This window comes from Prunus dulcis, chromosome 2 (genome assembly GCF_902201215.1).
Source record: "Prunus dulcis chromosome 2, ALMONDv2, whole genome shotgun sequence".
Classification (NCBI taxonomy): Eukaryota; Viridiplantae; Streptophyta; class Magnoliopsida; order Rosales; family Rosaceae; genus Prunus; species Prunus dulcis.
Genome location: NC_047651.1, coordinates 20,472,485 through 20,494,876, shown reverse-complemented (window position 1 = coordinate 20,494,876; position 22,392 = coordinate 20,472,485). Strand labels below are relative to the sequence as shown.

General features: G+C 38.2%; 4 protein-coding genes across 7 annotated transcripts; 3 read left to right on the top strand and 1 right to left on the bottom strand.

Annotated features, from left to right (window-relative positions):
• Positions 1 to 705: 705 nt before the first annotated feature.
• On the top strand, positions 706 to 3,965 carry LOC117618643 (general transcription factor IIF subunit 2). The gene is made up of 6 exons (XM_034348313.1): positions 706 to 1,113; positions 1,609 to 1,717; positions 2,289 to 2,416; positions 2,519 to 2,593; positions 2,764 to 2,910; positions 3,484 to 3,965. The coding sequence occupies exons 1-6, from the start codon at positions 856 to 858 to the stop codon at positions 3,601 to 3,603; spliced, it is 837 nt and encodes a 278-aa protein (XP_034204204.1). The 5' UTR covers positions 706 to 855; the 3' UTR covers positions 3,604 to 3,965.
• A 685-nt stretch (positions 3,966 to 4,650) lies between these two features.
• On the top strand, positions 4,651 to 7,297 carry LOC117619765. Its single transcript, XM_034349793.1, has 4 exons — positions 4,651 to 4,885; positions 5,641 to 5,797; positions 5,953 to 6,240; positions 6,408 to 7,297. The coding sequence occupies exons 2-4, from the start codon at positions 5,663 to 5,665 to the stop codon at positions 7,032 to 7,034; spliced, it is 1,050 nt and encodes a 349-aa protein (XP_034205684.1). The 5' UTR covers positions 4,651 to 4,885; positions 5,641 to 5,662; the 3' UTR covers positions 7,035 to 7,297.
• A 475-nt stretch (positions 7,298 to 7,772) lies between these two features.
• LOC117619753 (RNA pseudouridine synthase 5) lies at positions 7,773 to 12,984 on the top strand. Of its 3 annotated transcripts, XM_034349780.1 has the most exons (14): positions 7,773 to 8,063; positions 8,246 to 8,303; positions 8,468 to 8,495; positions 8,585 to 8,631; positions 8,745 to 8,835; positions 9,353 to 9,518; positions 9,882 to 9,969; positions 10,154 to 10,238; positions 10,673 to 10,748; positions 10,961 to 11,028; positions 11,398 to 11,467; positions 11,658 to 11,736; positions 12,360 to 12,453; positions 12,547 to 12,984. In XM_034349780.1, the coding sequence occupies exons 1-14, from the start codon at positions 7,958 to 7,960 to the stop codon at positions 12,673 to 12,675; spliced, it is 1,185 nt and encodes a 394-aa protein (XP_034205671.1). In that variant the 5' UTR covers positions 7,773 to 7,957; the 3' UTR covers positions 12,676 to 12,984. The 3 variants fall into 3 exon arrangements, 2 of the variants coding, with proteins under 2 accessions (XP_034205671.1, XP_034205672.1); XR_004584608.1 differs by lacking the exons at positions 12,360 to 12,453; positions 12,547 to 12,984 and having other exon boundaries at positions 11,398 to 11,550; XM_034349781.1 differs by having other exon boundaries at positions 7,946 to 8,303; positions 8,478 to 8,631.
• Positions 12,905 to 20,775, bottom strand: LOC117619752. 2 transcript variants are annotated; one of them, XM_034349779.1, is made up of 4 exons: positions 20,053 to 20,775; positions 18,650 to 19,513; positions 16,828 to 18,006; positions 12,905 to 16,152 (listed from the first exon to the last, which is right to left on the bottom strand). In XM_034349779.1, exons 1-4 carry the CDS (start codon positions 20,213 to 20,215, stop codon positions 13,190 to 13,192), a joined length of 5,169 nt encoding a protein of 1,722 aa, XP_034205670.1. In that variant the 5' UTR covers positions 20,216 to 20,775; the 3' UTR covers positions 12,905 to 13,189. The 2 variants fall into 2 exon arrangements, with proteins under 2 accessions (XP_034205670.1, XP_034205669.1); XM_034349778.1 differs by having other exon boundaries at positions 12,905 to 16,155; positions 20,053 to 20,696.
• Between the last annotated feature and the right edge of the window lie 1,617 nt (positions 20,776 to 22,392).

The following is a 22,392-nucleotide window of genomic DNA, read 5'->3' as shown; positions in this document are numbered from 1 at the left end:
GCTCTCCATATCCTTGCAAAATTGATGTTGTTCTGTTCATGCTCTACCATATATGACTAATGCCTAACACACGTCCACAACTTAACAGGATTAAACAAATGGGTCGGGTTTGGGTTAGGCCATTCGACACGATTATTTAAACAAATCAAAGTATTTAACACTAACTGAAATGATATGATTTAAACACTTGACACGATTATTTAAACAAATCAAAGTATTTAACACTAATTGAAATGATATGATTTAAACACGACATGAATAAACAAATCAAAGTATTTAACACTAATTGAAATGATATGATTTAAAACTAATTGAAATGATATGATTTAAACACGACATGAATAAACAAATCAAAGTATTTAACACTAACTGAAATGATATGATTTAAACACGACATGAATCGATGAGTCACTTAGTGCTATGGATTGGGACAAAGTTATACAAATTCATGAATCGATGCGTCGACTCGATTCGATGAATCACTTAGTGCTATGGATTGGAACAAAGTTACACAAATTTATGAGTCGACTCGAACCGATGAGTACTTAAATCGATGACTTGAACCGATGAGTACTTGAATCGATGAGTCAACTCAATTCGATTCTCACTTAGTGCTATCGATTGTCACAAATAAAATCACCCGATAACAAAAATAGAAAGAAAGAAAAAATTACGAGTAAACAAAAATAGAGTCCATTTCATATCTCATATATATAAATAAAACCCAATGGCCCCCAGGTCCGAGGCAGCGAAAGCATACTGTTGGAGAAAGATCCGGAAAAACCGTTTGTTTTCGTTCTCTCGAGCTCAAAAGCTCAACAAATAAACAAAGAACCCTGTGGCTGTGGCGCCAACATGGAAGACCAAAAGCAACAGCAGCAACAAAGCAGCAACAACAACAATGCCAATGGGCCTTTGGAGACGACCAGAGCAGAGCGAGCTGTTTGGCTCATGAAATGCCCACCGCTCGTCGCTAAAAGTCTCAAGCCTGACGCCTCCTCCACTTCTGCCTCTGCTTCTTCTCCATCTGATCAGCAGTCTTCTCGCCCTGTGGCCAAGGTCGTTCTCTCCATTGACCCTCTTAACTCCAATGACGACTCTTCCTCTCCTCAGGTACTTTTTCTTTTCCATTTACTCGACAACTCAAAAAGTTGACGTTTTTCCCTTTTGGGTTTTTTACTTTTTTGTGCATGCATTGTTGTTTCGGTCATAATCTTTGTAATTCTTGTGCATTTTCTTGTTTATAAATTTTGGTCTTTGATCCTATGCATGCCCTTTTCTATGGATTTTCTGTTGCTTGCTGGGTTTTGTTGCTCATTTTCTTGTTTTTTTTTTTTTCTTTCTTTATCATTTTTCCCAAAGTTTTCATTTTGGGGTTAAGAATTTTCATGATGTGGGTTTTATAGAGTTCAGCTCTTTATGTGTTTATATCCAAACCCAATTTACAAGTTAGGTTTTCATGACCCAGGTCCTGGCTTTTCTATCAATTTTTATTGTTCTACAAAGTTTTGGGTTAAAGTCTTCATCTTTATAATATGATAGTATCACTCATCTATGTAGATTTCCTCTTTTGTTGCCCTTTCCTTTACATAAGTTGTTAAAATGCAGTTCACCATGGAACTGGCGGCCACTGAATCTGGAAATATGCCCAAGTGTTACTCTTTGGATATGTCTAAAGACTTCATTCCAATGTCTGTGTTTTCTGAGTTATCACAAGGTAAGTATGCCTCTTTCCTCTGTGGCTTTTCTTTACTGAAATGCATTTGGCTTGACATATTGATGCTTCTATTCTAGTTGGGTATCCACTTGACATCATGCTAAACTTTTCTGCTCCTTTATTTTTGTCAAAAGCTAGCATTTAAAAATTGATGGTTTTTTACTTCAGTTAAAATGGTACATGCTACATCCAACAGATTGTTGCATCATAGGTAGAGAAGAATAACATTGTTGGCTTGCACGGTTTTGTGTTGAAATCAGCTTTTAGTGCCACAAAGAAATGAAAATACCCAAGTTCCTGCGTTAGGCTTTTTAAATTTGTGATTGGAATTCAATTTCTTCTCAGCTACATTTTAGTATCACATATTTCTAGTTTAGGTTCTTGTTAGTTCTAACTCTTCAATTTATTTTAGCGAAAGATATGCTTACAAGGTGTGATACTCGAAATCAGAAACATAATGTTAAAAATTGATTGGGGTTATATTACTTCAACAGAGCTGCAAGCACATATTAACTTTAGCTGTCCATTGTGCACTCTCAACTGAATGTGTGAAATTCTTTTGTGACCGTAGGAAAGTTATCTGTGGAGGGGAAAATTTTGAACAAATTTGATATGAAGCCCCATAATGAGAACCTTGAGAATTATGGGAAACTTTGCCGTGAACGGACGAAAAAGTATATGAAAAACAGAAAGATTCAGGTTCCTTGGATTACTTTATATATTTTTCTCAAACTCTATTTCAGTAATCTAAGAGCTATCAGTAGTATAATCACTAATTTGTCCCTTTTTTCCAATTTTCAGGTGATTGACAATGACAATGGGGCTCATATGAGGCCTATGCCAGGGATGATTGGTTTTATAGCTCCTGGACCCAGTGTATGTAAAACCACCTTCTTTTTGTACATATTGTTCCTGAGTAAAAGTGTTCCATGCTTTCCATGGGACAGTCACATTATTTGGGACTGCATTTGTATGTTGGCATTTGATTTTAGTATTGATTATCCACCATTAAGTATTAAGCATAAGAAGAATTGTCTTTCATATAGGAAAAGAAGAAAATGCCAACAAAGGGGTCAGACACGAAAAGAACAAGGAGGGACCGTGGAGAAATGGAAGCCATTATGTTTAAGCTCTTCGAAAGGCAACCAAATTGGACGTTAAGACAACTGATCCAAGAAACAGATCAACCAGAAGTATGTTATGTTTTCTAGTTATTTCTTTCTGCATGATTTATAAGCCTTCCCCCATTGAATCTTAATATTAGAATTACTATCTTAATCTGTCTTTTTCCAGATTAATGTAAGACCCATCTTGTTACTTGCATATACCGTATGCATACCTGCATGGCATTATTGACAAGGAAAGTTACCTGAATATCCTCGTACAGACACCTTACTAAATATTGAGAAGGAAAATTGCTGAAAATTTTCCAAACAGAGGAAATTTGAAGACATCCTCCCTGTTAAATAGCACAAAATTAGGCAATCATAATGCTACTTTTACTAATGGAAGTATGAGAGATATTGAGATGAATGCATTACACATGGTTAAATATAGAAGATGAGCAGAATCAAGAAACTAAATCCCATATGCATTTAAGTGGGAAAAACATAATTTAAAGGCAGCTAGATAAGAAACTTATCCTTTGAACTTGTAACACACCAATAACCTGATGATCTTTGATTAACTATAAGCTTTTCGTTATATCATCCTTCTACTCGTACTTTTGGAAATGTGACTGTTCTTATGAATTTGTCCCTTTGCAGCAATTCTTGAAAGACATACTTAAGGAACTTTGTGTTTACAACAACAAGGGAGCTAGTCAAGGGACGTATGAGCTGAAACCAGAATACAGGAAATCTGTCGAGGAGCCAACTCCCGAATAGGTTGTATGATATAGGTTAACTTTTGCAGAGACGGACATCTCCCAGCCAAAGGCCTCTGTTACTGATAATTGCTAGTTCCATTCTTCTTAGGCTACTGACCTGATCCTTCTTTTTAGCAGAGAACTGGAATTTTTGTCTAAGACTGTAGGTTTAGGATTTCATGGGCATATAATCATCATTTGAAGTATGCACTTTCATATCTTTGTATACAATTAGCAGCCAGCCTTCTATTGTTCCATGATTTAGAGGCGTTCCTGTCTCATTTACATTTCCTGTTTGTAATATGAAAATGCACTCAGCCACTGGCATTATCAGATGGCTTTTTGTATGAGTTTGACTGAAATTCAGTAAAAATGGTTAGACTTGGGGATTATAAAATTTAAAACAACAAATAATCTCTTTTGCTTTATTGTTTTGGTCCATGGCTTAAAGTCTAACTGCCTGAATGATACAATCTATGACAGAGTCAATTGTAGAGGTTAGAATCAAATCTTACTTCAGCAGTGACGTGGGATGTGTGGACACCTTCATTGTTGTCCTTTATGTGAAATCTTTATAAATAAAAAACGAGTTTGTAAAGTTCAAATGATTAAGAATGATTATTCTTTTATCCGAAGACGTAATTAAATTAAACATGCAAACAAAACCTAAGAAATAAATATGTGATTTAACTGGAAAAATTAAAAAAAATAAAAAAAAACTGTACTAACTCTACTCAAGTGATCGATCATAAAGCTCCAAATTTAAGTAGTGAAAACGTGATATGCCAAAAAAATGTGAAACACGTCTCTCATAATTGCTGCACACACCAAGAAGAAATTATGAAATAGTTTTATTTATTTATTTAATATTTGTTATTCAACAAAAAGGCAATTCATCCACTCCACACAAAAATGAAAAATGAAAAAAGGCACGTGGTGTACACACCAACAGCGACTTGGACTTGGACTCGGGTGGGCCCCGCTATCAAAGACGTTCAACAACTTACCACGTCATAGATTGGACCCGAATAACCAAAACCGGTCCGAAACCGAATTCTTTTCCCATTCCAACTTAGAGAGCTCCATCCAAGTAAAAAAGCGTGTGCTCACCACGACGTCGTCTTCTTAAGCCTTCTGAGCCCTCTCTCTCAATTTCCCCAACGAAAGTCAATTTCGGTTCCACCTAACACCACCGATACCTTTCCTCATCATCTTCATCTTGTCTCTCTCTCTCTCTCTCTCTCTCTCTCTCTCTCGCTTTCTCTGTCTTCCAATCTTCCCTTCGCAAAATCTCTCTCAAGGTACGATTTCTATCTTCTTGCTTTTGGGTTCTTGTAATTTTCTGGTTTGGAATTGACGCCTTCGTGAATTGCATTGTATTCTTCAAAGTTGTTGTCTTTCTGGATTTTGTTTGTAATCTTGTTTGATTTTCAGTTTAAATTGATGTATTTGGATGGAGTAAGTTGATGGGTTTTAAGAGGTTTAACATGAGTTGGATGATTTGTTTCAGCATAATATTTTTCGGGAAATGGAATCTTGACGATTTCCGACGATTTCCAATTGATGTTGAACTCGAGTCTTGACTGGTCTAAATTGATGGATTTTCCGTAATTTAATCAAGATCGTTATTTTGGTGACAGATTTTGTATTATTAAGTAAAGATTGAGGAAAGTCCTGATTTCGATTTTCAATTAACTGGGGTTCTTGACTTTCTTTTAGTTCTTGTTCTAAGCATAGCATTTTCTCAACTTCAGAATAAGCTTTTTCGATGACTATCCATTTGACCAAATAATATCTGTCGGTTTTGGCCTGTGGGTGGGTTTAGAATTTTGAGAAAATTTGGTTTTTATCTTGACTAAGACCTGGATTGGATGCTCGTGCTTGCAAGACAATGTTGACAACTTTATTATGTGATGACTATTTGTTTACCTTAGATGCTGCATCAATATCTGATTATTGGCATGTTCATATTTTTGGTAACATTTAGAAGCATGTGTTTTCTTACTCTTCGTACTAAGCAGGAGTTATTGATTTTGCATTTTACCTCGTTTTACAGGTTACTTTTCTCCGCATTAGGAATGGATTCCTTTTTCAAAGTTGCAAATGAAGATTGTGTGCCTTCTGACCTAGACATTCTCAGATGCCCGTTTTTGAGAAACATCAATGAGCCCACCAATTTTTCCTTTGCCTCATCCTTGGCCTTCCCAGTGCCTGTAAGTTATATTTCCTTTCGATGATTTGCATCTTCTATTGTTTTCTATGTTACTGTAGGCGTACTTTTGGTTATTTGCATCTCCTATTGGCACTTACAGCTGCTTGATTGAAATTGAGCCATTTTCTGATACTACTTTCTACTTTTCTTGATCAGGGACGCGGCGGCAAAGGTCCAATTTTTGAAGATGGTCCCAATTTTGACATGGCATTTAGGCTTTTCCATGGGAGTGATGGGGTAGTCCCCCTTTCTGGAAGATCATTTGTGCATTCTGACATAGTTGAGCCTCAACCAGCCCCATCCATGTTTAATCCATTAGCTGCAAAGGCAGCCACTATCAGTCTCTCATCCTTTGGAGGGCCATTCAGCTTTGATGCATTCTCTGAGAAGTGGAAGAATCAGAAACGAAAATCCAATTCCTCCAAAAAAGATTCTTCTTCAAAGGTAAATTGATTGTTGCTTCACACTACAAATTTCCCAGCTTGCTGAGTAATTGACGTATTATAAGTTTTGAAATTTCTTGTGATTTTATTGAATTTTTTACTTTATATCATTAGACAAGTTTTTTTTTTTTTTCCCGGTGCTTATCATATTTGGAATTGATTTTTCAGGGAGGAAGTTCTAATCACGAGGCTTTGAGTAATGAGTGGCTGCAATCTGGAAGCTGTCCGATCGCGAAGTCATACCGTGCTGTTAGTGGTGTAATTCCGCTTGTTGCAAAGGCTTTTCAGCCCCCTCCAGGGATGAAAATTAAGTGCCCACCAGCTATAGTTGCAGCCCGAGCAGCTCTGGCACGAACTGCATTTGCAAAGAACCTCCGCCCACAACCCCTTCCTGAAAAAGTACTTGTGATTGGAGCATTGGGCATGGCAGCCAATGTTCCTTTAGGGGTATGGAGGGAGCACACCAAGAAATTTTCACCATCTTGGTTTGCTGCTGTGCATGCAGCTGTTCCATTCATAGCCATACTTCGGAAGTCTGTGCTGATGCCTAAATCAGCCATGGCTTTTACCATTGCAGCATCAGTGCTAGGACAGGTCATTGGCTCGAGAGCAGAGCGATACCGGCTGAAGGCAGTGGCTGCTAAAAAATTGTCTCTGACTGAAACCTCTGTTGGTGGGACAAGCGAGTTACAGGTGCTTAAAGCGAAAACTGGTCACTGCAATGACATTGAGGAGTGGAATTCAGTTGCTCTTCAGGTTACGCGTCCTTCTTCATCAACCGATGTGTTCTGCTGATTGTTATTGGAATTTTGATGGTATTGATCCATCATTTCTATGTATTTTTACAGAGTCTACCTGTACTAAGTTCATTTGTGCCTCTAAACAGAGTCTCTGTCCTTTGAAGACTTAAGACAAGAATAAATGTATCATGCGAATCACGAATTTTATTTTTTTTAATCAAAGTTATTTCCTTTTTTTTTATTGTTCCCGTCCAATTTGGGTCAACTGTGTCCAAATTTGTTTGCATTTTGAGTATGTATTTGGCTATGTGACCTGTACCCTGTGGAGAGATGAGATGGAAATGAGCTGTAATAGTTGTACAAGGTAATCTAGTCTAAACTATAAAATTCAATATTGATTAATTTGGTTCTTATCCACTACCATACAAGTTTGAATCCTTGTACATCAACAATTATCGTTCATGAGATGATTGTTCATGAGATTTAAATCAATCATCGATAAAGGTTTAGAAAGACCTAATCAAAATGGTCACATGGCTGGAGTATTTATCAAATAATAGTTAATTTTCATTTATTTAAATTTGTAACAACCTCACAATCAAATGTATTTATTGTAAAAGGAAGGAATCGAACATAAAATTTCAGATGCACAAACAAATGTAAAAGAAAGAATCGAACATAAAACTTCAGATGCACAAGCGAATGTATAATGAATAGATAGAGTCCCTAAAAATTTATTGTTAACAAATGAATTTCCTTTTCTTTTTTTTTTCCGTTTGTAGCGGTTAAAGGAATACCGGCAAAACTCAAACTTCACATTAGCCACAGTCGGGCAACAAACTTTTGGAGAAGTCAGTTCAGTTGCGGGTCGGAAACCGACCCGGGAACGACGTCGGGCAGTAGGCAGCAGCCATTCTTCACTGAAAGTCAGTTTCTTTTCTTTCTTTCTGGGTTGAAAATTGAATTGCATAAGTTACAATGTCCAGCTCTTCGCCAACACGTCAGCCTCAGACATTCGGATTGCCCTGGCCCGATCTCAACCACGGCTTGCTCTACAACGACGTCGTTCGAGCCTCTGATTCTGGTCCTCTTTCTCTCCCTCTTCTCAAAGATAAAGATAGCCTTTTCTATATATTTTTTCCTTTACTGCATGTTCTCAGCATCCAAACGCAGTCCATGCGCTAAAAATCGATGCTTTTTTGGATTTAAACTTCACCGTCGTTTTCTTTCTCTGAATTTGACTCCTAGTGTTGGTGTAAATTATAGAACTGACACTGATCGAGTTCTACTCGAGCAAGTATAAGAACTCAGCTCCTCTACAAGGGTAAGCAGGCAGCCTATCCCAACTTCTGCCAAATTGCTTTTGCTTTCTTTGCTTTCTATCCTCTGTTGTTTGCTTGGAGAATTGAGTTTGGTTTTTTAAGCAATCAAAAATATGCTTATTTTGAAGAACCGATATAAAAATCTGTACTGATGATAACTTTGCAGTTGGTTGCAGAGAATTCGGAACGGACAGGTTTGAATATTGAAAATCATGGAAAAGTTTGTTATGAGAAATGGAAACGCATGCTTTGGAAATTCTCAGCTTTATTTGTTGGTCTACAGATAACAGTTGATGGCGAAGTTGTTAGAGATCCCAGTACGATCCTCAGGTGTTGTTTGATGGATGCTATATGGCTTTATATTCTGTCTGCTCTTATGCATATAGAAGATTCTTATGGTTTTTTTTTTTTTTTTTTTTTTTGGACATAATCAATTTGTTTAGGGTCGGTTCGGAATTGGTCTATCATAGGCTTCCGTGGAGAGAGCCTGATGCGCCACACTTGCTGGAGGTTCTATTTGAGGATGATGATATGGTAAATGTCTCACTGTGGTTGGTGATCGTTTCTATGTGTTGGATCATATCTTTCATCTTTGTTGTGTGTCTGTATTTGCTTCTTTTCATCAAGATTAGTGATGTTAAACAACTGGCCTCAAGTAGATTCATTGTTTTAATACTGTTTTAAACAACTCATTTTACATTATTTAGGTGAACGCAAAAAATGGAATGTAAAAGATTATGGACTTAACTTCCACAATTGAAATTATGGAAGTTGTGCACTGTAAAAGATTTAGGTTAATGCTATCAGTGTTACTGGTAATTTTTAAAATTTTTTAAATGCATGAGAATTTGGAATGTACAGGTTCAAACATAAGAATTATTTTCTTTGATTCTTTGAAATAATTCAAGATTTGTTTTTGTCTGAGAATTTTGTTTTCATGAATTAAAGCATTAGAGTTATGTATGGTTTCTCTGCATATAATGTTTATTGTTTGTTTTCATCCATTTTTATGATGACTGCTGTTGACGTGAAGTTGTACTAATGAATTCAGATTGCTCTAAATAAGCCTTCTGGCCTGCAAGTTTTACCTGGAGGTCTTTTCCAGCAACGGACAGTTCTCACACAGCTCCTATGTTGGGCAACAAATAAGATCTCTCCCTTATTGTGCCAAGAACCACATCCTGTTCCTGTTCATCGCTTAGGAAGAGGCACTTCAGGTATTCATGAATTCCAATGCTGATTAATGCGCATTAAAACATTAGACATAATTTGTTTTATCACTGTGTCTCGAGAAGTTTCATGTTAGTATACATAGTTTTCCTTTCCTTTTTCTGTTTTAGGCTTCATTGCAGATAGATGTCATGATTTTTAACTTGTAAAGATGCATAACTTCATGCTTTGTTCATTGTTTCTCACTAGATAACATTTATAAATAACAAAATCCTTTGTACACAATGCGTTGCTCACTTTCCAGCTCTAAATACGATTCTCACAAATCTGTTCATTGTTGTTATGGTTACTAACAGAAATGGTTATACTTCTTGATATTCTTCGTGTTGACTGGTCTCATATGGTTCTAGGAATATTACTCTGTGCAAAAACGAAGCATGCCAAAACTCAACTTGCAGCATACTTTGCTGACGGGACATCTAATATTGGAGATAACAGGTTAGAGAAATGACCTATTCCATCTTGCTCACATCTGCTTTTAGCTTCCCCTTTTTTTTAGAATGAAAACATTGTTAGTAATCACAATGAGATAATATCCGATTCTCTATGTAGACTTAAGATTTCTTTCAGTTGAGTCATAATCTTTTTCACTTTGCTAATGACATCTACAATATCAATGCAGTAATACCTCCATGGAGGCGCATGCAGTGAGGAAAATCTCAAAGATATACCGGGCACTAGTGACTGGGATACTTTGTGAAGATAAGGTAACATACTGCTGAAGTGTGAGCTACTATGATTAATGTCAGTTTGTGCGTGTATAAGGTTTATATCTCAAAGAAAGCATTCATATCTACTGTTTCCATACCTTATTTGACTTTAGAAAATTTTCTAAGTGGTCTTTAGGGCAAAGTCTTCAGGTAGGACTCAACCAATGGTAGCTTATAATAACTTGCAAATCTATTTATTAGCTTCTAATGCCATTAGTCTTATCCATTGCAGCCCACCAATCTTAACATCCTAAGTTTATTAGTATTCGTTGCAATTTGACTTCTAGTTGTCTCTAGTCTCAATTTAAATTGATGGTTTCTTGGGACCAGCGGTCTTCCTTTTTTTTTTATTTTTTGGCTGTCTTCTTCAAGGATATTTACTCCAACTATATATGCAAATAGATTGTGTGATTGATGTGAAATTACTATAGGTAATTGTCAAACAGCCAATTGGAGTGGTGCGATATCCTGGTGTGGCTAAAGGGCTGTATGTTGCTTCTCCCACAGGTATATTTGCGTTCTCTAATGAACTGAATGAATTTTGATTTCTGTAAGCTCCCTCCAATTGCTACACCGTGATTTAGAAAGAAAATGGCAACCTTTAAGTCATGCCTGTGTTATCTTGCACCGGTCACCTTTCCCTTGAGTGTCTCATGCAGAAAACAATCTATTCTATCCCATCATACTTATCCCTCTCTGTAATTTTTTCACGTAACCAGGAAAACCGGCTCTGAGTAAAGTTGAAGTTCTTGAGAGAGAGATTCATAAAAACCAAACACTGGTCCAGGTACCCCAGTTTTACCAGTATAAACTACAGAGTACATATATAGGCTTTTCTCATATGATTATATCCATCTGTTTTGTTTTCATGAATGATAAATTTATTGATGGCTTAAATCGAACACCATTTTAGCAATACTGTTGTATGGAAGGGAGGGAATCTGGGGATGAAACATAAACCAACATTCGAAGGTCAACTTGATTTTCTATTAACCACAAGAATTAAATTAAACCTAATGATTATGATAAGTACAAAAAAGATATCTGAAATTTACGATGGGCAAGGAAGTCAGGTTGTGTTTTTTTCTTTTTCGTTTTCTTTTTGTTTTCTTTTGGAATTTTAGAACTTACTATAGCGCACTGATATGTTTAACAGGTTGAGATTCAGTCAGGAAGGCCACACCAAATTCGTATCCATCTTTCTTACATAGGACATCCTTTGTTAGGTATAATCAAACTCTGGTTCTAGGAGGCCCTGGGTTTGAGAAACCCCACATCCTCATTTCCCACATATTTGTTAATTTGCAAGGTGCAGTTTGGGGTTGCGCCTACATATCTACTGTAGTTGTGAATTAGCTGTATTATTGCTTGGACTAGTTGAATGCTAAAGAAATCCCCTTCTTTTTTTTTTGACAGGAGATCCTCTTTATGTTCTTGGTGGACAACCAAAGTGCTTAGATTCTGACTTTGTAGATGAGAGTTTTGCAGATGATGGGTATGCAGTTATTGTGATATAGAGCATTTGTTTCTGGGTTTTTCATCATACTATTAAAGCATCCACAATAGACTCCCTAAACCACCTCCTTAGATAAAATTCAGGGAGGAAGTGAGAAAAATCACCTCCAAGTTCCAACCATGCTCTTTATCCAACTCCTAGAATAGGGAGACCTCTAGGAGCTCCTAAATCTGAGGAGAGAGAAAGGACTCCTAGTAACTCCCTATAATTAAATGTTGCTTTACTTTAATGCTATTTTAAGTAATTATTTAATGCTAACTATTTATTATTATTATTTTATACGAAGAGGGAGCATTTATGCTAAACTAAAAAAATAAATAAATCATTTATGATTTCATAAACTAGAGAGCATGGTTGGGGTTGAAATTTTATAAGGAGCTCCTAAAATACCTTTCTAGTGTTTTTTTAGCTAAATTTTAACTGAAAAATAAGGAGCATGATTGTGGATGCTCACCATATTATCAACACTATCATGGAGGAATTTGCGTGGTTTCTTTTGGCGTTTTTCAATGTAAAAAGCTTATATTGATATTAAAAGAACGTTAATTTATTTTTTTTCCCCATTTTGATACGAGTTGCATTTTATTTCACATTGCATGCAGAGGGTTCCTGAGGCCTACAAAGCCTGTTCCAGGAGATTGTGGCTACAACTTGCATGCTCATCAAGTGATTCTCTCTCACCCATCATCCAATGAGGTAAAGGTTTAAACAACGATTGCTACTTCTATTCAAGGATGCTGTGCATCTTCTATTTTTGATAATAGTCAAGCTTTTGGTATCTATTTGCAGGTAATCAAAGTTACAGCACCACTTCCGGCTATTCTCCGAACTCGGCAAGAAACCGAAGAACTTGTTAGCACTACTACAAATATCAAGAATGCTGCGGATGGAGAGTGCTCATTCAACAGGTTTCCTTGAAGACTTTCCTTACCAAGACTTGGGAAGTATAGACGCATACATTCCCTTGTATTTGCCTAGAGTTAAGTTTTCCCTTAGAGAACCATGCCAAAGCAAATTTTGAGTTTTTTATACTGAAAAAAAAGGGAGGAGTTTTACCAAACCCGGAAGTTGGTTGATAAAAGAATTGAGTGACGTCTCACTCCCCAAGTAAAGTAAAACACATAAAACAAATCATGGAGAAAATATGTAAAAAAAGACCGAGGGAGAGACGTCAGATGAGAGCTCGTGAACTGGAATAAATCCATCCCTCCCAACTTTTGCAGTTTATTTCTGTATTTTCCATAAAATACAACAAATACAAAGCTGCTGCAATATTACAAGCACCTAAAAAGCATTTTACCAAAAAGACGGGGACTTTAAACCGTCCATTGCCCTATCATGTCACTGACTGAACACAAAAAAACCTATTATACAGGGCGCAGCAAATAAATAATTTGCCGCTGAGGGCCTCGAATGCCCTCTGCAACATCATCTACCTTCCTACATCACCCTTCCCTCCTCTCCAGGACTCTTCCTCTCTAATCATGCTCCCCGGCTGCCCCCCGTACTGTTCAGTTTTTGCATAATGCATTCTTATGGCAGCAACAGGATCTGAAACACCAGTACATGGACCCCCTACAAGGATCCCTCCCCTCCCTACTACGTTCATCCCAACAATCCCCCTTCCTTGCTGCTGTAAACTCGAAATTGTATCAAATCCATTTCGTCTTGGCATATCAAATACGTCTTGCCGCTGCTGCTGCTTCACATCTACTGTAAATGGGGGCACTTTAGCACCGTCCCGACTCCTACTGAACACTGGGTAATCTACAACTCCATTGCTGCCACTAATTTCCCTGGAAGGAAAAACTGATACACCATTAACATTCCGATCATTGTTCTTGACAACCGCCTGCAATGGCTGCTGTTCCATTTTGGAAGAGGTAGTAGGAAAGTTGCCAAATGCTGCAGGGTACTTGGCCAGCAAGATAGCTGAATCAGAAAAAGATGGATAACCAGCATGCACTTTATTTCCTTCCCAAAAGCCATAACTCCTCCTGGGAACCTTCTCAATCCCCAGATAACTACTACAATCAAACTTCAGGAGAGAAGAATTTCCATCAGCATTGTGATGTCCGGTGAATTTTAGGTTAGATGACGTGTTGCTTAACTTATGGTTGTGAGCTCCCTTTTCTTCATTCTCATGGATGTTGGAACTTGACTTGGACAGGGATGATGGATTGCTGAGTATTTTGCCAAACAGTTTCACATCACCATTCCTGCTTGGTTTATCTGAATCTGACGAACTCCATGAATGGGCTTTTGGAGGGCCAACTGGTTGTTCTACCTTTTGGGGAGCAAGCGGAAAATCAACCTCTGAACATTGCGGCTTACAGTTACCAAATTGAAGAAAGTCATCTTTCGTCATATAACGACCATTGATCTTCCTGTCTGGCTTTGAAAAGTTTTGAACTTCAGATAAATTACCAGACGTTACATCCCCATTAGTATCTTTCTTGGTTGGCATTTGCAATGGATAGCCCTTGAGAACCTGGGAGGATTCAACATTTGTATATATTGGAAGACCGGGTAAGTGCTTGTTACACTCATCTATCCCAACAGATTTAGGCTCTCTACCCTCCTGTAGATCCAGGGTTGACGACAAACTATCTTGGTTAGAGGCTTTCTCGCATTCAATTTTAGCAGAATCTTGTGACACAGAATCTGCAGGAGCATGACGATTCTCATGTGGCATTGAGATGACAGAAGGCTTTTGCATAGAATTCAGCCCCACAGAAACTCGATGCAGGCACTTGGGGTTAAGACTGAAACCTGAACAAGAACCACCACCAGCCAGGGCAGAAGCATTGCCACTTGAATTAGAATTGTGTACTGAACCTGGTAGGCTGCATCTGCTTGTATCTGTATTGCCATCAGAAGAAAGTTCACCCATCAATTTTTCCCCATCCATGCCAGGATTAGTTGGGTTAAAGTTGATTCCCCCACCCACCGGTTCTGATTCTGCAATTAATATTCCCTCTTCAGCCACATCATCTTTCAGAGCATCTGCAGAGAATACTCGACTTTTCTGGGCATCTCTTACACAATCGGCATCATCCAAAACTAGATTAGGCCTATCCTCCGACTCTACTGCATCAGACGCCAGAGATTGGAGTGTCTTACCACCTTCATGATCTAATTGTCCCATTACATTTTTTTCCTCTGATCTAAGTGGACCTGTTTGCAAATTCATGGTCTCTGCAGGATCAGATTCATCATCCATGTTAATGACAGACAACGGCATGTCCTCATTCGTTCTACACCCTGACTTATCACTGGAAATACCTGAACCAGTTTCCAGAACACAGGCATCTTCAGTATCACTCCCACCTCCATTAACATCGTCACCAACAGATGTTCCATTTCCAGCCACAGGATGTACCAAATCAAGCCCAAGGCACTTTCGAGCTTTACTAAAGAAAACCTTGCATTGATGTTGGGACCTCGTTCGAACACATCGTGAGATCATAGCAAAATCCTTGCCATAGGATGACACTGCCTGTATAAAGCTAGACTTCTCTGCATCTGTCCAGTCAGAAGGATCCATTTCTCCACAACTTTCCTCTGAGCAAGTCTCATCATCAACATTCTGCATAACATCAGGTGTCAAAGGTCGCCTCGCTAGCGAATCCACTTTCTGGCACTTCCATTCTCGGTAACCCTCACCAGGATCAATAGAACTAGTGATGCAAGAACTCACAGCCTCAGATGACAGCGAGCCACATATACCTGCTAAAACATCAGCAGCAACTGTTTCTCTTTCATTCCCAATAGCATCAAAACTGCAAGACCTTTCGACAGTGGTGTCATCACCTCGTGATGGATTAGTATTCCTGTACCCTCCCAAATATAACCTTCCTGGATATGCCTGTCGAGATCTCGTGCTACCATCGGCATGAGCTGCAATTGCAGAAGCAGCACCCAAAATATCAAGGGAAGCAGCATTCATCTCACGATTCCATTTTTTCCCATTTGAAATTAGGTAGGTCTTAGCTGAAGACTTTCCTTGCTTAGTCATGTCAGCCTTCTTCTTTGTTTTCTCAAAACAAACAGATTTGTGATGTTTGTAGTAGAACTCAACACAGTCAGCAGTCGTCTTATGATCAAGAAAAGAAGCAATTTTTCTGAAATCCTTCCCGCATGTGGTAAGCTTTTCAATGAACAGCTCTTTCTCTTCTGGCGTCCATGGGTTCATCAATGCCCTTTCCTTCTCAACAACACAGGGATCTTCAACTAAGCCATTACTAGAAATAAACCTCGTCACCATCTTCTCCTTCTTGTCCAAAATTAAGGCTGGCATCTTCAATGAGTTCCTATAACGCTTGACTTGGGAATCTGACAGCAACTTGTTGGTAAAATTAATGATCTCTGTAGTCGGGACCAAGCTCAGATTTCCTGCTGAAAAAAAATTTTGAAAAATGTGATCAAAAAATGTTTCAACAGAAGAACATAACAAAAATGCAGAGATATTTGTTCTCAAAGGATTACACCAACAAAAATCACAAAGCATCGAATTCAATTTTTTTCCCAGTACTAACCACTAATGTTAATACAGGGAAAATTAGTGAGAACCATGTCACCAGAGGTCAGCATGCATGCCTCCTAGGCAAGAATAATGCATTAATCGTCAAAGTTAATCACTTGATTACTATCAAGAACAGAACTCGCTTTTTTCATTTTTCTTGTTTTGGTACCAGCATACCATAAAACAACAATATTGAAACATAAAAAAGGCATAAAGGAGGCATTACCAGTTCCTCAAGCAAATTAATATTTCATAACCATGTTCAAACACTAAGAGAAATAAAATCAAATGCAACACAGAGCACAGAAACAATAAAACAAGACAGCTGAAGCGGCATTGAAAATATAAACTAAAGTCCCCTTACACCCATATCCATCAACAACAGAACTGTTTTCTTTCATTTTTCTTGTTCTGATATCACAGCATATCAACATTGACAGACTCAACGCATATAAACCAAGCACTTTATTCCAATCTCATAGAAAGAACACATGAGGTTGAGAAAAATATGACAATAAACAGATAAAGAAGAAAGATTTACTTACCAGGTGTAGAAAAACGAGATCGAATAGAAGAGCGATGCTTCTGATACCCATTATTTGTTGCTCGCAAGCTTAATTCAATTTTTTTGTGAGACTTCGAACGATATTTTCGTATGGAAAGCAAACGCAAGTCTTCCTTCCACAGGTGTTGAAAGGCTTTATATTTTAAGGTTAAGACTCTCTCCATAAACCTTAAACGCCGCTTCCTCATGGCGAACTTCTCTTTGATCAACGAATCATTCTTCTCGGATGAGGAAATACTAACTCCAGATATATCAACCTTGTAGTGCTCTCTCGGTAACAGCTTATTAAATACGTCAAATGATCTATTTGCAGATTCTTTATTGGAAGAACATATAGAATCGCATATCGTATCAACTACACTAAAACAAAGACCCGAACCACCAGAAACAGGTGAAACTATCTCACTACCCAAAAGCATGCTACTATTTCCACAAGCAGACAGGTCAGTCTTTTCTTCATACTTTCCTGGCACTAGGCATTTTGCTTCCCCTTTGGTCGTTTCAATTGGATCCAAATCCCCAGAACAATCATTGTGACTCATCACATCCGATGAAGAAACCACCTTTACCAAAGGTAATGGTTCAACAAATTTCGACGTCGCTGTTCCAGGACTATCAATATCCTCATCCTTAACAATACCACAAAATTCTACCTGGTCACCATTACCAAGACACATCTTCTCCACATCAGTGTCCCCAGTAGAATGAATTTGTAATGGAGCAGGCCGAGTGATCAAATTTGTGACAGTAACCTGTTCTTTGAAAGATTTATCATTGTCCTCCACAGGCAAAGAACTAGAAGTTGCTGGACGTGGACAGCTGCCCCCAGAATCAGAGTTCAATACTTTAAGCTCGTTTTCAAGTGAATCAATTTCTGACTCTGTCACTTCCAACACCTTCGAAATTTCACCTTTCCATATAAGTAACTTGTTCATTGCAGTAGGCCTCACAATACCAGAATCCACTGAACTTGGGTCATCAGATTGAAGCAATTCCCGTAGTGATGAGCCCAAATTAGCTATAGAATTGCAATCCAACTTTTCCAAATTGAATGTGAATCCCTCATGATGACTCTGAATCATAGGACCAGGGGAACCACAAAAGTTTCTATTCTTGTTGTCAACATTTGCTGTCTTGCCAAATGATTTCTCCTCCACACCTGTTGCAACAATGATATAATCATAAAACTTCTGCACCTATAACATATATGTGTAAGGGAGAGATAAACATAACAATATGGAATGCATCAAAACAGCAAGACAACAGATAACTTACCAACAGAAAAATATATATAATGCATTTTTTGTAAAAACTAAGATATGTGAAGGTTTCAAAAAGAATGTGTGGTAGCAAAAATTAAAAAATTAAAAAAATAAGAACACATAATACTACAAAAGCAAAATACTTGGTATAATTACTTAGACTACAACCTAAAACCACTGAGAAGGACAACCCAGGAGACCCAAAGGTTTTAAAATACATACTTTCTCATTTTCTACCTCCAGGCCCTTCCCATTTTACTAAACCAACACATTGATAATAATATGTCAAGATGAGAAAAGCATCATGTATGATGTTCCTTGTCAAGGAGAGGATTTCGTCGCCCACATTCTAGCAAGGAGTAGTTATATCAACTGAATCACATACTAACTTCTATTTGACTTGCATTAATAAGTAAGCAATAATGCCAACACCACATTACAGATTTTAAAACACAAATCTTGTCAAAATCCACTCACATATCAGGTCACAATTTAAGCTAGGGTAACATGTGAAGGGAATGTAAGGATGCAACAATATACCTGGAGAGGAACTGCAAGCTACAGAGGATGGAGTTGCAGGAGATGCACAATCTGAGAAAACCGTAACTCTAGGGCTTTTATCAGCCAAATTTGAACTCAGAGAATGGACCGGCTCCATGTTACCAACAGAACAAACAGCCCCATCTTTGTTCATGCTTCCATCAGGGACCTCGACTTTCTTTTTCTCATACTTTGCCAATCCCTCACCCCATCCAAGGCGCGGCTTCTTCCTAGAAGTTGTTTCCTCTGATGGGGCAGCAGATGTCACACAGGTAGTAGCTTCTCCTGAAGGAGACTGCACCGGAGTGGCATTTTTCGGCTGTGACTCAACCTTTGCTTCATTGAAATCAATGGCCCCAATGCTCTTTGAGCTACTTGAATGGCTGAAACCTGAACCCCGAGAAGACATGCTTCCAGACCGCGTCCATTTAAGGGGCTTCCAATCAATTGAGCCCAACGAGTTCTCTCTCTCACATTTCTGGCCAGCACCTAGACCAGTAGAACCGCCCATCCTATCAAGCTGGTCTTTCAATTGAATCTGATCCCATGTGCTTCCAAAGTCAGAATGCTGATGAGATGAGTATGTCAGCATATCATCCTGCGTCCTTTGTTCATTAATCACGTCATTTGGCCTGCCCGGTGTGTTTGGAGACCCACTGCTGGTTTCCCAAGAATGACCTTTACATTCCCTCTGGCTGTAAGACCCTCTGTTATCCCTGCTGTTCCTACCATACCTTCCATCTCCACGCGAAAATGATGGTCGGCAGCTCTCATCTTCCAGCATCTTATCACCAGACCGAGAAGATGCATAGCCATGACCAGAATCCTCGGAAAATAGGTGCCAACCACCCTGCTTACCATGACCTTCAGAAAATATTTAAAAGGAAAGGAAAGAAAAACAATCAACTCAAGCAAAGTATTCAGACCAAACAAAACTCAAGTAAAGTTTATTTCGAACAAAACAGAAAGAAGGCAAAAACCATTTTTTCCAGAAAAATTGAAGGAAAAAAAAGAATATATATTTCCCATAACAGATCTCAGAAAGTTGGCAGATCTAAACGATACTTGTGAAGGATATGATATGAAATCCAAAAACTGAAACAACAAAATTAGCTGTGTTGAATCATAAGAAAAAACCCTTCGCCAAAAAAAAATTCATAAGAAAAAACCCAAAACCGCTTACGGATGAAAAAATCATAAGGCTAAAGATCAAGTCTGTCCGACCCTTCTCAACCCCAACCCGTTCAAAAAGTGATTTACAACCCTAGAACAGCAAATTAATGAAACATGTTTGTGTGCATATACATATTCATATTTATCAGAAGCCAAGAATTCTAATTCTAAATAGCCCGCAGAGAAACAGAGGCACAAGAGAGATTATTGATAATAAGATAGACAAATACCTGGTGGTCTGCGAAAATCGGCTGAAGGCCAACGATTGAAGTCGCGAGGTGCATGATGGGGCGAGTCCCTCCATCGTGCCACAGAGCCAAGGGACTCCGACCTCTCGTGCTTCCTCTCCTTGAAGAAGTCTTTCCGATCCCAAGGCAATGGTTCTGGCGGCATCAAAATCAACCCAATCGCATGGGCAGCCACACCTTCACAACCCTAATTCTAAACCCCAAACACCACCGCCAAGATCTCTCTCGGCCGTATGCCCACCAAAGTCTTCGCCTTTCCACGCCCCAAAAACAACAGAGCTCACAGCTGCCTATCTGTACCGTACTGAATCTAGGGTTTTCTGCAAACCAAATCGTAGAAGAGCCTTTCGAGCCTGCGCCGCAGCCACGGTTGGTTGCCCTAGGGTTTCGAAACCAGATCGTGGACGAAACAAAGCATAGGCGGAGTTTAGTGAGCCATGGGAGACGATGACTCTCCTAGGGTTTGCTCTTGTTATCCGCCTCGTCGTCGTTCGGCTGCCTTCTCTTCCTCTGAAGAAAATTTTCCTTCTCTTTCTTTCTCTTTCTTGGCTTCAAGAAAATCTGCCTGTGGGGCGAGAAAGTGAGAACCGTGAGCCGATAAGGGACAAAGAGAGCCTTGAGAGAGAGACTGGCATCCGGATCTCAACACCCCTATTAAACTCTATTTCAATCTCAATTCGCGTCCGAAAATAAATATAATTTCTTTTTAAAAAAATTAGAAATAAATCCTTTTTTTTATTTTGGTGACTCATTTTTTTATTTATTTTCTTTTATAACCCTTATTTATATCAAATCTTTTACTTTTTCTAATTGGGTTCTACTTTCCTATTCCCTAATCAATCAAACTTTTTCTTTTTCACTTTGGCCCCCGCCTGTGTTCTCATCGTCGTGACCAAAATGCCCATGGTTTGGGGCCTTATTTACGGGAAAAGGGGGCGGTGGTTGCCTGCTGTATTTTCCTTTACATGAAATGACGGACTTACCCTTGCTGATTTTACAGAATGACACAATTGCGTGTCACGCTGGGTTAGTTGACCGTGGTTTTTGAGTTTTGAGCTTTTCTTGCTAGAGTTGACTCCTCTATCTTAACTTAATAATATCTCAGCAAAATATGGGTTGTTGCGAATTGAAACGTTAATGATTTATTTGCATCTTCTTGATAAGAACAAATTTAATTAGCTATGGTGGTGCACATGCATCTTATCATCAACTTGCCAATATAGTGCAATTCTTATCTCTAATGTAATAAAAAGTTCAAACGTTTTGCTAGTTTATTATTATGTTGAATGTGGAGAACTACTTTATTTTAAACTGTTATCTAATTATATTTCAACTAAAAACGCTTAATTTCTCCTAAAAACATTGTAATTATATTGTGTTAGTTTGTATCGTATATTTTGTTATCGACAATAATAACAACATCTTATCAATATCATATCGACAATCTATTCTTTAATTAATAGAAGAATTAATGAAAATCCCCTATGCATGAGAAATATGAAATTACCAATTTTTTTTTAAAAAAATCACCTTATATACTTTCGATTCAAACATTACCATAGTCCTAGAGATGCACTTAAGTTTTCTTTATCCCAACCATCCCAAAATGAACAATCACCACCCACCAAGACAATCTAAATTAGGCATATATGGTAATGCCTCCAAAGTAGATTATTCTCAAAGCAGAGCTTAATTAAAAGTAGATTATTCTCGAAGCAGAACATTATTAAGCTCGATGAAGTAAGCAAGAGATGACTTATCAAAACCTCTAGGAATAAGAATCAAAGCAAAGAAAAAAAATTGGGAATCTCAGATATATGCAAATGTAACAATAAAAAAAGCAGAAGCATTTAAAAAGGAAGGTGGGCTGCTGAGAACTTCACAAAGAAGGTAAGCTCCATCCTGCAATTTCAAACCCTACATATTCTCTCTAAACTAATACCAAACAAACAGCAGGGCAGAGGAAGAGCTCTTTTCTTCATCTTGATCTCTCTCTTTGTTCAAGTTAAGCTCTTGCTGGGCAGCTTCAAAGTTTGAATGGAGACCAGCTTTAGGGTTCTTCTTTCTTGTCTTTGCTTGGTTGGGTTGTTTTTGATGGCCACGGTGTTGGTTTGGGGGGTTGAGAAATACGGGTGTGATGTTTATTCTGCAGAAGGAGAAGTCATAGGAGCCTTTTTGGAAGTACCCACCAAATAGTCCTTCCCAACCAAAGTTTTGACAAAATGATTATTATTTTGCCGACACAAGGAGAGATTTTATTTCTATAAAAAAAAAGAAAGGAGGTAGATTTTATGAGCCTCCCAATTATAGTAGGATATAGAT

Excerpts from the sequence above, each read along its gene's own strand:
- LOC117619752 (XM_034349778.1), bottom strand. The coding sequence starts at position 20,215 with ATGCCGCCAGAACCATTGCCTTGGGATCGGAAAGACTTCTTCAAGGAG. Across the intron at positions 18,007-18,649 it reads AGCTTGCAGTTCCTCTCCAG|GTGTGGAGGAGAAATCATTT; the intron begins GTATATTGTTGC and ends TTGTTGCAACAG. Across the intron at positions 16,156-16,827 it reads ATCTCGTTTTTCTACACCTG|CAGGAAATCTGAGCTTGGTC; the intron begins GTAAGTAAATCT and ends ATTTTTTTTCAG.
- LOC117619765 (XM_034349793.1), top strand. The coding sequence starts at position 5,663 with ATGGATTCCTTTTTCAAAGTTGCAAATGAAGATTGTGTGCCTTCTGAC. Across the intron at positions 5,798-5,952 it reads CCTTGGCCTTCCCAGTGCCT|GGACGCGGCGGCAAAGGTCC; the intron begins GTAAGTTATATT and ends TTTCTTGATCAG. Across the intron at positions 6,241-6,407 it reads AAAAAGATTCTTCTTCAAAG|GGAGGAAGTTCTAATCACGA; the intron begins GTAAATTGATTG and ends TTGATTTTTCAG.
- LOC117618643 (XM_034348313.1), top strand. The coding sequence starts at position 856 with ATGGAAGACCAAAAGCAACAGCAGCAACAAAGCAGCAACAACAACAAT. Across the intron at positions 1,718-2,288 it reads GTTTTCTGAGTTATCACAAG|GAAAGTTATCTGTGGAGGGG; the intron begins GTAAGTATGCCT and ends TTGTGACCGTAG. Across the intron at positions 2,417-2,518 it reads TGAAAAACAGAAAGATTCAG|GTGATTGACAATGACAATGG; the intron begins GTTCCTTGGATT and ends TCCAATTTTCAG.
- LOC117619753 (XM_034349780.1), top strand. The coding sequence starts at position 7,958 with ATGTCCAGCTCTTCGCCAACACGTCAGCCTCAGACATTCGGATTGCCC. Across the intron at positions 10,749-10,960 it reads GTATGTTGCTTCTCCCACAG|GAAAACCGGCTCTGAGTAAA; the intron begins GTATATTTGCGT and ends TCACGTAACCAG. Across the intron at positions 11,468-11,657 it reads CATAGGACATCCTTTGTTAG|GAGATCCTCTTTATGTTCTT; the intron begins GTATAATCAAAC and ends TTTTTTTGACAG.